The 13,176-nt window shown below is 42.2% G+C and overlaps 1 protein-coding gene across 1 annotated transcript; it reads right to left on the reverse strand.

Moving 5' to 3' along the window:
• Positions 1-1,671: 1,671 nt before the first annotated feature.
• LOC311226075 (gamma-crystallin M3-like) lies at positions 1,672-3,057 on the reverse strand (the record flags this gene model as incomplete). Its single annotated transcript, XM_084311452.1, has 3 exons — positions 1,672-1,950; positions 2,611-2,859; positions 3,004-3,057. The coding sequence occupies 3 exons, from the start codon at positions 3,055-3,057 to the stop codon at positions 1,672-1,674; spliced, it is 582 nt and encodes a 193-aa protein (XP_084167578.1).
• Positions 3,058-13,176: the final 10,119 nt, after the last annotated feature.

Here is a 13,176-nt window from a genome sequence, read left to right on the forward strand (position 1 = left end):
TTCTGTTCTTTTTCTTGAATGTTCAGCCATGTTTTTGCAAACAGCACTGTCCTCTCCCAAAAAGTATTGTTTACAAGCTTCATCATTACAGCCTACTACTTTTCTATTAGTGTAGGCTAATATTTCTCTATTTTCTATCTCTATTTCTCTCAGTTTGAAAGACTCATCTACCAAGATCAAGCTCAGGATATGTTTTAATTTGGTTTTACACGATTTCTCCGTATTCTGCTTGTTTACAAATGTGAAATAAAGTAATCCACATTGATCCATATTTAATACAATTGTTACAAGCACTACAAATGGTTTCAATGTGACAACATGAACATTCTATTCGTATTGTCTTGTCGTTTGATTCCTGTGGTAATCTAAATGTATGGTCGACCCCTTTCTGTTACGTTTTGTTGACCTTTCTTGCGTTTCTTGCATGTTCCTTCCTGTGCTGGACCAACAAGGCATGTAAATCCACTCTCGTTTTATGGTGTTTTAGTTGTTTTAATTCATTTTTATTTTTTTTATATTATTGATCTTTTTCCCCCTCCATTTTCCTCCGATTTTCTCCCATCCCAATGTTAGTCGTATGCCAATTCCCAATCCCCTTCCTGGTCGCTGCGCACTTACCCCCCACAGTCAGATCATCTGGGAGAGTGGAGGCTATCACGTGCTTCCTCCGACACACGTCCAGCCAATCAACCGCTTCTTTTCACCTGGCAGCGCGGATCCTCCCTGAGAGGGCGTAGCGTGTGGAAGGATCACACTATCCCACTCAGGTCCTATCCACGCTTAGCAGGCGCCCCGACCGAACTGTAGGAGTCGCTGTTTACAACGACCCGGACCCACCCCGCCAGCTTCTCCCACCCTCTAATACAGCCAATTGTATTAGTGTGAACGGCCAGCCAAGCTGGTGACAACCCCGGAGCTGTGAGCTGGATTCGAACATCCAGCTCACAGCTTCGGGGTTGGTGACGAACGCAATCTCCGCTACGCCACCTAACGGCCCTTGTTTTAATTCATTTTAAACATGACACTAGGTAGGTAGAGCAGTCGTCTGGTTATCCAGAGGTTCCTGGTTCGATTCCCGCTACTCCCGGGCAGCGTGTCGAAGTGTCTTTGAACAAGACACTTAACCCCTAACTACTCCCGATGAGCAGGTTGGCACATTGCATGGTTGCCTCCGCCATCGGTGTGTGAATGGGTAAAATGTAGGAATTATATAATAAAAGCACTATATAAATACAGCAATTTACCATTTATACAAAATCTAATCCAGTAATTTAATGTTAGCAGTGTGGCTCTGACAAAACAATCGATAATGGAGAATGGTTTGTACGAGCAGATCTTACCACGACAGAGGTATGAACAGCAACTCCTGGAGCACTGCGAGTAGTAATGTATGTACTGTAGCTTATGTAACGTTAGCTGAGGTAGCAACGGTAATCAGTGGTATCGCTCGTTGCACCCTGTGCACTTTCGATTCTCTATGTACACCACCGCACCTTGTGTTTTAGCGCAAGAAAAATGTGTCCAATGTGATCATAGCCCTAAACACAATATTTCTCTCAAACATTAGATCCTTTTATAAACACATCACTAGATGAACTGGAAAAACCTTTTGTAGGCAAGTTATTTATTCATATAAGCTGATAACAGTTTCAACACTTGAAGCTGATCTGTCTAGCAGGATTCCATAATGCGCCTGATGGAGCCAATCTTCATGCCCATGGTCATGCCCATGTCTCTAACGGTTCTGTACTCTCCAGGCTTCAGGTACATCATCCTGCCTCTGAAGTTGGGCTGCTCGTACATCAGCCAGTGGCCTTCCATCACATTGCAGGACTGGCAGTCGGACATATGGAAGCGTTCCTGAATGGAGTCACAGTCTTCTGTCAGCTCGTGACTCTGACCGGAGAAGTTCTCCCTCTCAAATATCTTCATCCTGAACTGTCCTCTGTGCTGTTAGAAAGAATAAAGAATTCAATATATTACAATTTGATACATTCTTTTTTTTTATCCACTTTTTCGCCTTATTTTTCTATTTTTCTCCCATCCCAATTTTTTTCGCCTCGCCAATTCTCCCTTCAATTCTCCCCTCCCCTGTCTCGAACGTTGCTAGACTATGCGTCCCACTGGTCGGCTTCAGTGAGGACCAAGCCTTGCATCACGTGTCCCCTCCGGTACACGAGGAGGCAGCTGTCGCATCTTTTCACCTGAACAGCGCAATCTCTCAGTGGCGAGGAGTAACGCGTGGGAGGCTCACGCTGCCCCCGATACTTCCTGATTCTGCTGTACAGGCGCACAAACCGACATGTAGGAGTCGCTGTTCACAACGTCCAATCCCCACCCACCGGCTTTCCCACCCCTAACACTGCCAATTGTGTTAGTATGAACGACCAGCCAAGCAGGTAGCAACGCAGAGAGCTGGGCTCGAACCCAGCATCTCCTGCGTTAGTGGCGAGCGTCTTGACCACTGCGCCACTTAGCCGCCCTACAATTTGATACTTTCAAATGTAGATCCTAATGCGGAAAGTCCCTCTGTGCTGTATTGGAAAACACATTTATATCTGTATATTTACACAATCTAAAGCCATCAACTTTACAAATGAGTGCACATACCATGGGGACCATACGGCAGGAACGGACGCAGTCATTCATGGTCATTCCCAACAGGCGCTGGTTGTCAGGATACTCTCCTCTCCTCACCAGCATCTGGTGGCCCATGAAGTTGGGCCTCTCGTAGACCATGAAGCAGCCGCTCTCCACCTTGCAGGAGTTGCAGCGGGTCAGGAAGGAGGTTAGCTCAGGGCAGTCGCTGCTGGTCTCATAGGAGCGACCCTGGAAGTTCTTGTCCTCGTAGAAAGTGATCTGAAAACAGCATAATATATTTCAGGCAGTGCTAATAGTAAAAGGTAAAATTATGTTTTTAGCTTAACATAAAACATGAAACCCCTTTTGAGGTAGGAAATAATCATCCTAATACAGAAGGTAAAACAGGTCTAGCTCTCCTACCTTGCCCATTGTGATGTTCTCTGCTGTCCCTGACTCCACTGGTACTTTCCCCATCCCACCTCACTCACTTTTATACCCAACTTGATAGCTAAATGATCAATGGAGCCATTGTTTTGAATGCCTTACTCAGCAGCATAGCATGGTGGACTATAATGTTTGTTAAATCGCACTGTAAATGGTTACTATTCCAGACTGTATGCATCTGGCGCAGTGCCAGTTGCTGCCACTCTCCTGTGGGAACAGGTAGGTGCAAGCAGCAAATGTATCAGTTGTGCCGCTTTTTTAGCATCACAACCAAGTCAATATTTTCTGTAATATTTACTACAATACATTATGTCGGTAGAAATATCTTTGAAGTACTAATAGGATTTACTCTGTGTGAGGCAAGTTCAATAGTTCATTTAAAACTATACTATAGTTCAACAAAAACATAAAAGGTGAAACCTACTTCTATTTATTTGACATCAATAAAGATACCATGGGAGGCTGCAGGGAGAATTCGCTCAGAATATTTCATTGTATCTGTCATCTGCTGCTTAAACGATAATTAACTCAATGGACGCCATGCAGTTGAGCATCGTTTGTACACCACGCCGACGCTCTAAAAATAGGAATAAGTGGCAGTGTTTGCAGGGCTATAACTATATTCTATATTATAGCTATGGATACAATACTATGGCCCATTTGACATCGACTATCTATCGTTCAATATGTGTTAAAGAAATTATTATTTCATCCATACATTCCCATTTTATACCGTGGTGAATATGAGTATAGTTTTAGAGTAATCCTGTCTAATCCCAGAAAACGACGCTATGCAGCAATACGCGCATTTCACTAAAGACGTTGCCGTTTCTCGCCTGTACACGCTACTATTTCGAAATCAGATCTATATTATCGGTATTATGTTTCATCATGAATGCATGAAAGGGTGGGTGGGGGTAGTTTTTTGATGCTTTGATCGTCACCAATGGCACACGTTGTGGGGTAACGTTACACACAAATGTTGTGATCGAAGTGAAGTCATGGTTGGATCACAGCAGGTGAGATACCATATAGGCCTTACCTTCACTAGGATGTACCCCAAAAAGAATATCCCAATTATCTGATCGCGAGTCCCAGTATTGGTGTCGATCATGTCGCCAACATAATCCGCCACACATCATGCACCGGGAGCATTTCACACTTCTCAATCCGATCGAATCCTTGCGCGACAAAGAAAAATCCGACCGGAGACTTTTGATCGACACACAGGCCAAGATATAATGTTTCAAATGGTGCTCGATACTGCCACCTGGGTGGATGCGGCCAGTATTGCACTTTGGCATTCTCAGGATGATTCCCCATGTTAACACCGAGTCCGTGTGGATGTAATGAATGGAAATATCGAATAAAAGAAATAACGATGAAAACCCGACTATACTCGGGTCTGGCGCTGAACGGTTGGCGAGTTAACCCGACTTTACTTGGGCCTGGCGCTGATTGAGTTAATAACAACTGCCTGCATTGGGAGTAATAATACGGGACCTTTTGGAGGGCTTGTGACCAGAAGGTCACCAGTTTGATCCCATGATCGGCAAGAAAAGCTGTGTGGGAAAATTTTATTAATAACACTTAATTAAATTAATACGTCCCAATGAGCAAAGTACTAAAGTCTTCACCTCCAACTGCTCCAATGAATCTATGCAGTGTACAAAGTTAGGAGACTATGGTTGTACAGGGCAGCTTCCAGGTGTGATTTGGTGTAAATGAGTGAGTGTGAAGCAGTGTGTTGCTGAAGAAGCTCATCAATGTGTTGCTGAAGAAGCTCATCAATTTGTTGCTGAAGAAGCTCATCAATGGGCCTCATTCAACAATACTCATTATTATTTTTCTTATATTCTTGCTTACCCGTCTGTTAAGAGAACAATAAGAAAAGCCACCGCCACATTCATCAAGCTGTTGGTATAGTCCAAAACCGTGCGTACGCAGGTGTGCTGAATGATGAATCACACCTGTTCGTAAATTTAATGCGCGTGGCCGATTGTTTGTAATTAACATATGTAACGCCCCCTAAACAGCATATAAGGGAATGTTTGTACCGGTGCAAACTGTCCTACACCTGCTGCCGTGGATATATATTTCTATTCTATTCTATGTATATATATTATTATTATTATTATTAGAGATGGCGCCAAAAAAAGGCAACAGGAAGAAAAAAACGTTTCAAGTAATGAGATTGAAGTTTTATTAAACAGCATAAAAAATTATTGAAATATACTATTTCAGAGCGTGAGTACAGGTATCACTAAAAACGATCATTGGCAAATTATCAGTGATGCCGTGAATGCCGTTTCGGCAGAAGGACGCACAGTAACCGAAATTAAGAAAAAAAATTTGATCTGAAGATGGACTCCAAAAAAAGATTGGCAAAAGTTAAGGGGTCCATGTCGGCGACTGGGGGGGGGGGCAGGGTGACGTGTCCCTCTTGCCAATCGACGAGACCATTAGAGATATAATCGGAGAAGTGTGCACAAGTGGTGTCCGATCAGACACCCCTCTGGACAGTATCGCCGTTCCAGGTATGTTTGTATTACGTTATTGACAAGAGCATACATAACCATAGCCTATATTTGTACATATCTGTCTAAACAATAAAACACAAGAGCTTGCGCTTATTTACTTTGTCATCCTTGGAACAGGAAAACCAAGATCCCTGGAAGGAGATGGTGATCCACAGCCGGGCCCATCAGGGATTCAACCCCCGACCAATGCATCATGCGGCATCCCAGGTACAGTATACGGATCTTTCTTTTTTCTTCCCCCCATGTAAGGCGTACTAGAAAGGTGCTATACATCAGATTTATTTTATTAGCAGTATAAGGTCCTGCTATATTTGTTAAATGTTAAATGTCCCCACTAGTCTACCCCAAAATGTATTTATAGCCTACATGGGCAATATTATATATTTTTCTAGCAGTCAATCCATGTGCATCTTTGCTATTTCAATAAACACTCAAACGTCTGCATTCATATTTTATTTTCAGCAAACGAATTGCCATCAAGGGATTCTGTAGAACCAGCTCGGCCTCGCCATGCAGGTGTCGCTCAAAGGCCCGAAGTGTCTGCCATCCTGAGAAATCAGGAGAACATCATGGCAGAGTTACGCGATATCTCTCGCAGTTTCCGCACGCTAAATGAAACGCTGAAAGAAATAAGTGACTCATTGAAAAATAAATAAAAAATTATTTAACTGACTTGTGTTGCATTCCTTATATATTTATATTATTTTATAGATTAACAGATCCCGAGCGACAGCACCTTCATCAGCATTCGGTGCTTCTTGTGCGTCTTCTGGCATTTCCTCCATGGGAGGAATGTGCACGGGCAGTGGCACGCCACGCTTCATGGCCACATTGTGCAGCATACAGCATGCCATTACCATGAGACACACCTTCTCTGGGGCATACAGCAGTTTCCCACCAGCGGTGTCGAGACAGCCATCTGCCCTTCAGTGCTCCAAATGTGCGTTCTACCACGGAATGAGTGCGTGCATGTACAGTATATAGTTATACAAGTGCTCCTGTCTCTTCTCGGGTGTCCAAGTGGGGTCATGAGCCATGGGGCGAGAGCATAACCCCGGTCACCTAAGGGCAATTATATTCATATAAGTTTCTAGAAAGGGTCAATTGGATGTTTTCCAAATTATATAACTTACCAATACGCCACCCGTTTCCACCAGCTCCATGAGCAAGACGTATTCCCAATGCGCTGTTTTGCAGGATAAAGGAGTCGTGTCGGGCCACGACATTGAGAATTTGACAGTTTGCATCTGATATCACCTGCACATTAACACATTCGGGGCCGTCTAATATCACTCTAGACGGCCAGCATTTCAAATAGTTTGTGAGGCTGTTTGTAGAGCTAAATCTATACTTGGAAGGCGAGATATAAGGCGCTAAGCTAGTAACGTTAAATCCAATGGCATTTCTGCTATAGAGAAGCTAGAGTTAAAAATCAAACTGCATATGATCGATATGATGGTCCACCATGAATGCATGAAAGGGGGGCGGGGGACGTCGTTTCACATTATTGATTACCAATAACAGCATTAGCCTCGGTAGCCTCATTCGCTGACCGGGTGGATGGCTATCAAAGCAAGGCCCGACCAAGCTGAAATTGACGTCAAATCGATCTTACCTGTGACCGGTTGGACTGCAAAAAGGATTTCCCAGTTATCAATCGCCATCTGGTAGATCGATATGTCCATTGGCTGATCATCTATTCCTTTACTGCACACTGAAATCTGCGTCCCAAAGCGTATTCCGTGCTACATCCTACAGGCATAGCTTCAGGTTAGCAGAAAACTAAAACTACATTGAAGATCCAGAAAAAACAAGACAACTTCTGCCACAGGGAACACTGCATATCGAGAGAGCGCCCCTACGAGGATCTGGCCGGCAATGCACTTTTTCGAATTCAAAGAGTAGGGTACTTCTGCAGTGCCACTCGGTGACATTGAGTAGGTTATTAAAATGGAATAAAAGCCAAAACAACCTAGCCGGCCCTCTAGCGTTGGATCCGAAACACGGACATGTCCGTGGTTGGCCGGGAAACGGTACAGCTTACGGTTGAGGAATGGATATGGATCTGGCGAGGGTGCGCTGATGCGTACGTGTGTGCAGTCTACTGCACCAATGACATTTGGAAATCCAGCGATGTCAAAAAAGGCATTCTTGATTTCCATCTGTTGGTTGGCATTATATGGAAATTATATGTACTGTGGTAGTATGGATGCTATAATTGCTTTCAGCATTCTCGGAAGCGTGCGACTTAGAGTAGGTTGGGAAATGCCTGACCTGTCGGCTATCTCTCTCTGAAAGGTGCCTGTGGCCAAAACCCCAAGTGCGCTCAGAACCTGTAGATGTGGAGGCACAGCATTTGACCGGCGTGTTCTGTGTGTGAGTTGAGGCTCCAGAGTATTGCATATATCCAAAAGGACCGCTCTTGGCAATCTGAAACGGCTAAGCAGCCACTCATCTGGCTCGGCAAATAGATCTAAACAATCTCTATATACGCGCTCTATGCGTACGGCCTGGGCAGCCAGAACATCTAATTGGTCTAACAGCACTATATAATCCATTTCAGAAGCAGAACGCACGCAATAAGTTCTGGGGTTTTAAAGTCGTATTTGGGGGCAATTAACCAATAGTAGGCTTTTATTTTTTTTTGTAAGAATTTCTTATTTCGGTAAGAGTGCTCTCGACCAATGTTCCCTCTAATTATTTTTTGGTAGGGATGCTCGATATTGGCTTTTTTACCGATACCGATATTCCGATATTGTCCAACTCTTAATTTCGATACCGATACCGATATCAACCGATACCGATATATGCAGGGTTTCCCCCCAAAAAAACTGAATAATTTCAGGTAATTAATAATTTCACTGGATGCATTCAAAAGGCTTTCTAAATGTAAGCATTATCTGTGCAAAATATGATAATTAAAAAAGTAAAAATTAACATTACATATCTCTTGTTGTTGAATTAAACCAACATGCATACTTTTGACAATAAATAAAATAAGAATTGGTTCTTACTTGCTTGCCTGGGTAAATAAAGGTTAAATAAATGTAAAAAAAAAAAAAAAAAATTTACCGATACCGATATTTTCCGATATCACATTTTACTGCCGATATCGGCCGATAATATCGGTCGGCCGATAATATCGGACATCCCTATTTTTTGGTCTGAGCAAACACTCAAACCTCCTGAGCAGACATCAGCAACTACTGAGCAACATACGTCACCTGCTGATTAACCGGTTAGTTGATAAGCGGCGGTTTGTAAAAAATCTGAGAATCTTAATTTCCCTTAATGTCTAACATAAAAATATATACATTTTGCTGATACACAGAGAAATAATACAAAATGGCATATTATATTCCTTAATCAAATATTTATTTGACCATTGATTGACGATACAGAGCATAGTCCTTACTTTGGCTGGGTTGGCGGCGGCGGTGTGAGTCGTGTCACTAACTTTTGTCTTTTTAGGAGGCTGACTCGTCATTATTTTATTAAGTGAATTATAATGCGACTTCAAGGGTGACCATATTGTGATTTTTTTTAAAGAGGACACTCTGCCTTCAGCCTCAAGATACTTAATCAAAGTTTACTCAAAGATACCTTATCATTATAATATATTTAAAGTATACCTCCTCTGTATGGATATAAAATTATTGTTTATATTATTTTATATAACAAAATACTATCTCTATAACCAAAGTTACTCAACATGCTGTATTATGCCTAAAGTAATCTATCTGACAAATCTCAAGAAAATAACTAAATCAACCTATGACAAAATAATATATATTTTCAAGTCTTACTGGACAAAATAAATAACAAGAAAAATATGATGTAATGTTCTAAATAATACCTCTTCTGTATTAGAAAATCCAGCTTTAAAAAATATATCTTCATCTTTTCAATGTAATGTAAATTATAAAACAGTAACCTCACAAAGATACTAATTTAAAAGTGCACTATGCAGTTTCAGATGTGTTGCAATTAGTGTACTAAACTAATTTATTACACACATAATCCTTAGAATGATTGTATCATAAGCATCTTATCAAACCAAAACATCATTTTGAGGCATCAAAATAGTTTTCAATTATTTTCTTTCTCTCTGTATAGCTGCATTCTTCAATCAATTCGGTCAACTTTGCCATCAAACTCTCGCCTCGCACTGCTTTGTTTGTAATGTTTTGCTGTGTCCATGTGAGCTTTGAGATCGCCAGCACCTTTATTAGACACATAAACATATGGTCAAGCTTTGCACGCGTTGCACTCCGCTTCCAATTAGTCTCGACCGGGATGATAAATTGGACATTTTCTCTGCAGTTCATCTGTAATGTACATTTTCGCGTTTGCATTGTGAGGAGCCAGCAATGCTGGTCGGATCTGTCCACTTCCTCATCTGTTGTGTGTGTCTGTGTGAGCGTGCAGTAGCGCTGCCCACAAAGCACTGAAAGCGGGGCTTCTCTTGGTAACGTCACACGCAACAGGTTACCGTTAGGGATGTCCCGATCAAATTTTTTTGCTCCCGATCCGATCCCGATCATGTGATTTTGAGTATCTACCGATACCGATCTTTCCCGATCCGATCAAATTTCTCACATTACATTCACCCTGAATGTTGACGTTATCCAGGTGGAAAGTTAACTTCATTCAAGCGAGGCATTGCAATCCTTGACATAAATCATTTGATGTATAATTAAAATCGTTAAAGCGTTTGGGTCTGAGAGTGTGGCTGGTCTGCCGTTTTGCAGCTGGATACTATTGGTTTGTTTTGGCAAAATTCTTCTGCTCTGTGACAATAAATAAATGAATGATGATATGCAATTTAAAACCAAAACTAAGGCCTCAGTATGAGTTTAAGACGTGAACATGGTCATGTTTGTTGAATAAAAAAAAAAATAATAATTGTGGGACCGATTTCAGATGTGCGCGGGAGTGTTTTGCCATGTGCGTGCACGCGCACGGGCGCACCTTAGGGGGAACATTGCTCTCGACCACTCTTATAATTTGGTCTTGCCTGAGAAAAAAAGCAACAATAAGAAAACTTTGCTGAATCCCAGGTAAGAACAAAGAGGAAATGCTAGAAATCTGTTCTGAAGAAGCTCATCATCAGTGTGTTGCTGAAGAAGCTCATCAGTGTGTTGCTGAAGAAGCTCATCAATGTGTTGCTGAAGAAGCTCATCATCAGTGTGGTGCTGAAGAAGCTCATCAACGTGTTGCTGAAGAAGCTCATCATCAGTGTGTTGCTGAAGAAGCTCATCATCAGTGTGTTGCTGAAGAAGCTCATCAATGTGTTGCTGAAGAAGCTCATCAATGTGTTGCTGAAGAAGATAATCACTGTTTCTGAAGAAGCTCATCAATGTGTTGCTGAAGAAGCTCATACACGTGTTTCTGAAGAAGCTCATCAATGTGTTGCTGAAGAAGATAATCACTGTTTCTGAAGAAGCTCATCAATGTGTTGCTGAAGAAGCTCATAAGTGTGTTTCTGAAGAAGCTCATCAATGTGTTGCTGAAGAAGCACATCAATGTGTTGCTGAAGAAGCTCATCAATGTGTTGCTGAAGAAGCTCATCAATGTGTTGTTGAAGAAGCTCATCAATGTATTGCTGAAGAAGCTCATAAGCGTGTTTCTGAAGAAGCTCATCAATGTGTTGCTGAAGAAGATAATCACTGTTTTTGAAGAAGCTCATCAATGTGTTGCTGAAGAAGCTCATAAGCGTGTTTCTGAAGAAGCTCATCAATGTGTTGCTGAAGAAGATAATCACTGTTTCTGAAGAAGCTCATCAATGTGTTGCTGAAGAAGCTCATAAGCGTGTTTCTGAAGAAGCTCATCAATGTGTTGCTGAAGAAGCACATCAATGTGTTGCTGAAGAAGCTCATCAATGTGTTGCTGAAGAAGCTCATCAATGTGTTGCTGAAGAAGCTCATCATCAATGTGTTGCTGAAGAAGCTCATCATCAATGTGTTGCTGAAGAAGCTCATCAATGTGTTGCTGAAGAAGCTCATCAGTGTGTTGCGGAAGAAGATACTCACTGTTTCTAAAGAAGCTCATCAATGTGTTGCTGAAGAAGTTCATAAGCGTGTTTCTGAAGAAGCTCATCAATGTGTTGCTGAAGAAGATAATCACTGTTTTTGAAGAAGCTCATCAATGTGTTGCTGAAGAAGCTCATAAGCGTGTTTCTGAAGAAGCTCATCAATGTGTTGCTGAAGAAGATAATCACTGTTTCTGAAGAAGCTCATCAATGTGTTGCTGAAGAAGCTCATAAGCATGTTTCTGAAGAAGCTCATCAATGTGTTGCTGAAGAAGCACATCAATGTGTTGCTGAAGAAGCTCATCAATGTGTTGCTGAAGAAGCTCATCAATGTGTTGCTGAAGAAGCTCATCATCAATGTGTTGCTGAAGAAGCTCATCAATGTGTTGCTGAAGAAGCTCATCATCAATGTGTTGCTGAAGAAGCTCATCATCAGTGTGTTGCTGAAGGAGCTCATCAATGTGTTGCTGAAGAAGCTCATCAGTGTGTTGCCAAAGAAGCTCATCAGTGTGTTGCTGAAGAAGCTCATCAGTGCTCAGCTTTAATACCCTGGGCAGATAAAGGTAAAATAATAAAACAAATACATGATGAGATCATATCCATATCACAATATGATGAGGTTGCGTTTTGTAATAATTTTATTTAATTCTTCTCTAACAGGAGTCCATAATACGTCTCACAGAGCTGAATCTCATGCCACTGTGAGCTAGAGCTGCCGCGATAACCGCATTACCGCGGTATCGCTGTTGCATCACGCTCACCGCAGAGTTAGGCTGAATACCGCGGCGTCACCGCTGTTTTTTATCATAATAATAAAGTTGGCTTGCGGCTCTGCAGATATACCCTACTCGGTTCCAAGCGACCCTATTGGTCCAGCCTGGCTCTGCGGCTCTGCAGATACCCCCTACTCGACGCGTCACACTTTGTAGCCTCTGAACGAAAACAGAACGCCGCGCCGCCATCTTTACTGCCTCGCTAAGGATGCATTTCATTCAGGATTTGTTTGCGACAGAACCAAGTGCAATAAACAAAAAAGAATGGATTCACTGTGTATTCTGCCTTATTTATTGATGAAACAAAACCGACATCAACCCAATTTACCACCGAGCGGAGAGTTTAGTGTCACAACAAGATCGCTGATGTGTTAAGTTTGTTGTTGTGATTAGCCTAATACTACAGTCAGCCGATATACACGAGATGTAACAACGTTAAACCCGGGTTTGCTTGGTAGAATACACAATGAGAGGTAACGTTAGCTTTGGCAGAATAGACGCAACGAGAGTCTGGTTAATGTTGTTATTGATTGATTGATTGAAACTGTGTTAAACTCTGGCTTGCTGCAAGCCCTCGGACATCTATGCCCACGGAGCTTTCAGTGTACACAAGCGAGCGGCCCCGCCTGCATCCCCATTCCCCAAACGGAGTAGTACCTGGCTGCAGTGGAAAAGGAACGAAGTACCAGGTGCCTAAAGCGGGTCGAGTCGAGTAGGTAATATGCAGTGGAAAAGCGCCATTAGACTAGAGGCAGGCTATAAGAGTAGACTACTAAAAAAAAAAAAAATGCATTCAAACTTTTTT

Source organism: Notolepis coatsorum, assembly GCF_963971535.1.
Source record: "Notolepis coatsorum genome assembly, chromosome: 3".
NCBI classification, from domain to species: domain Eukaryota; kingdom Metazoa; phylum Chordata; class Actinopteri; order Aulopiformes; family Paralepididae; genus Notolepis; species Notolepis coatsorum.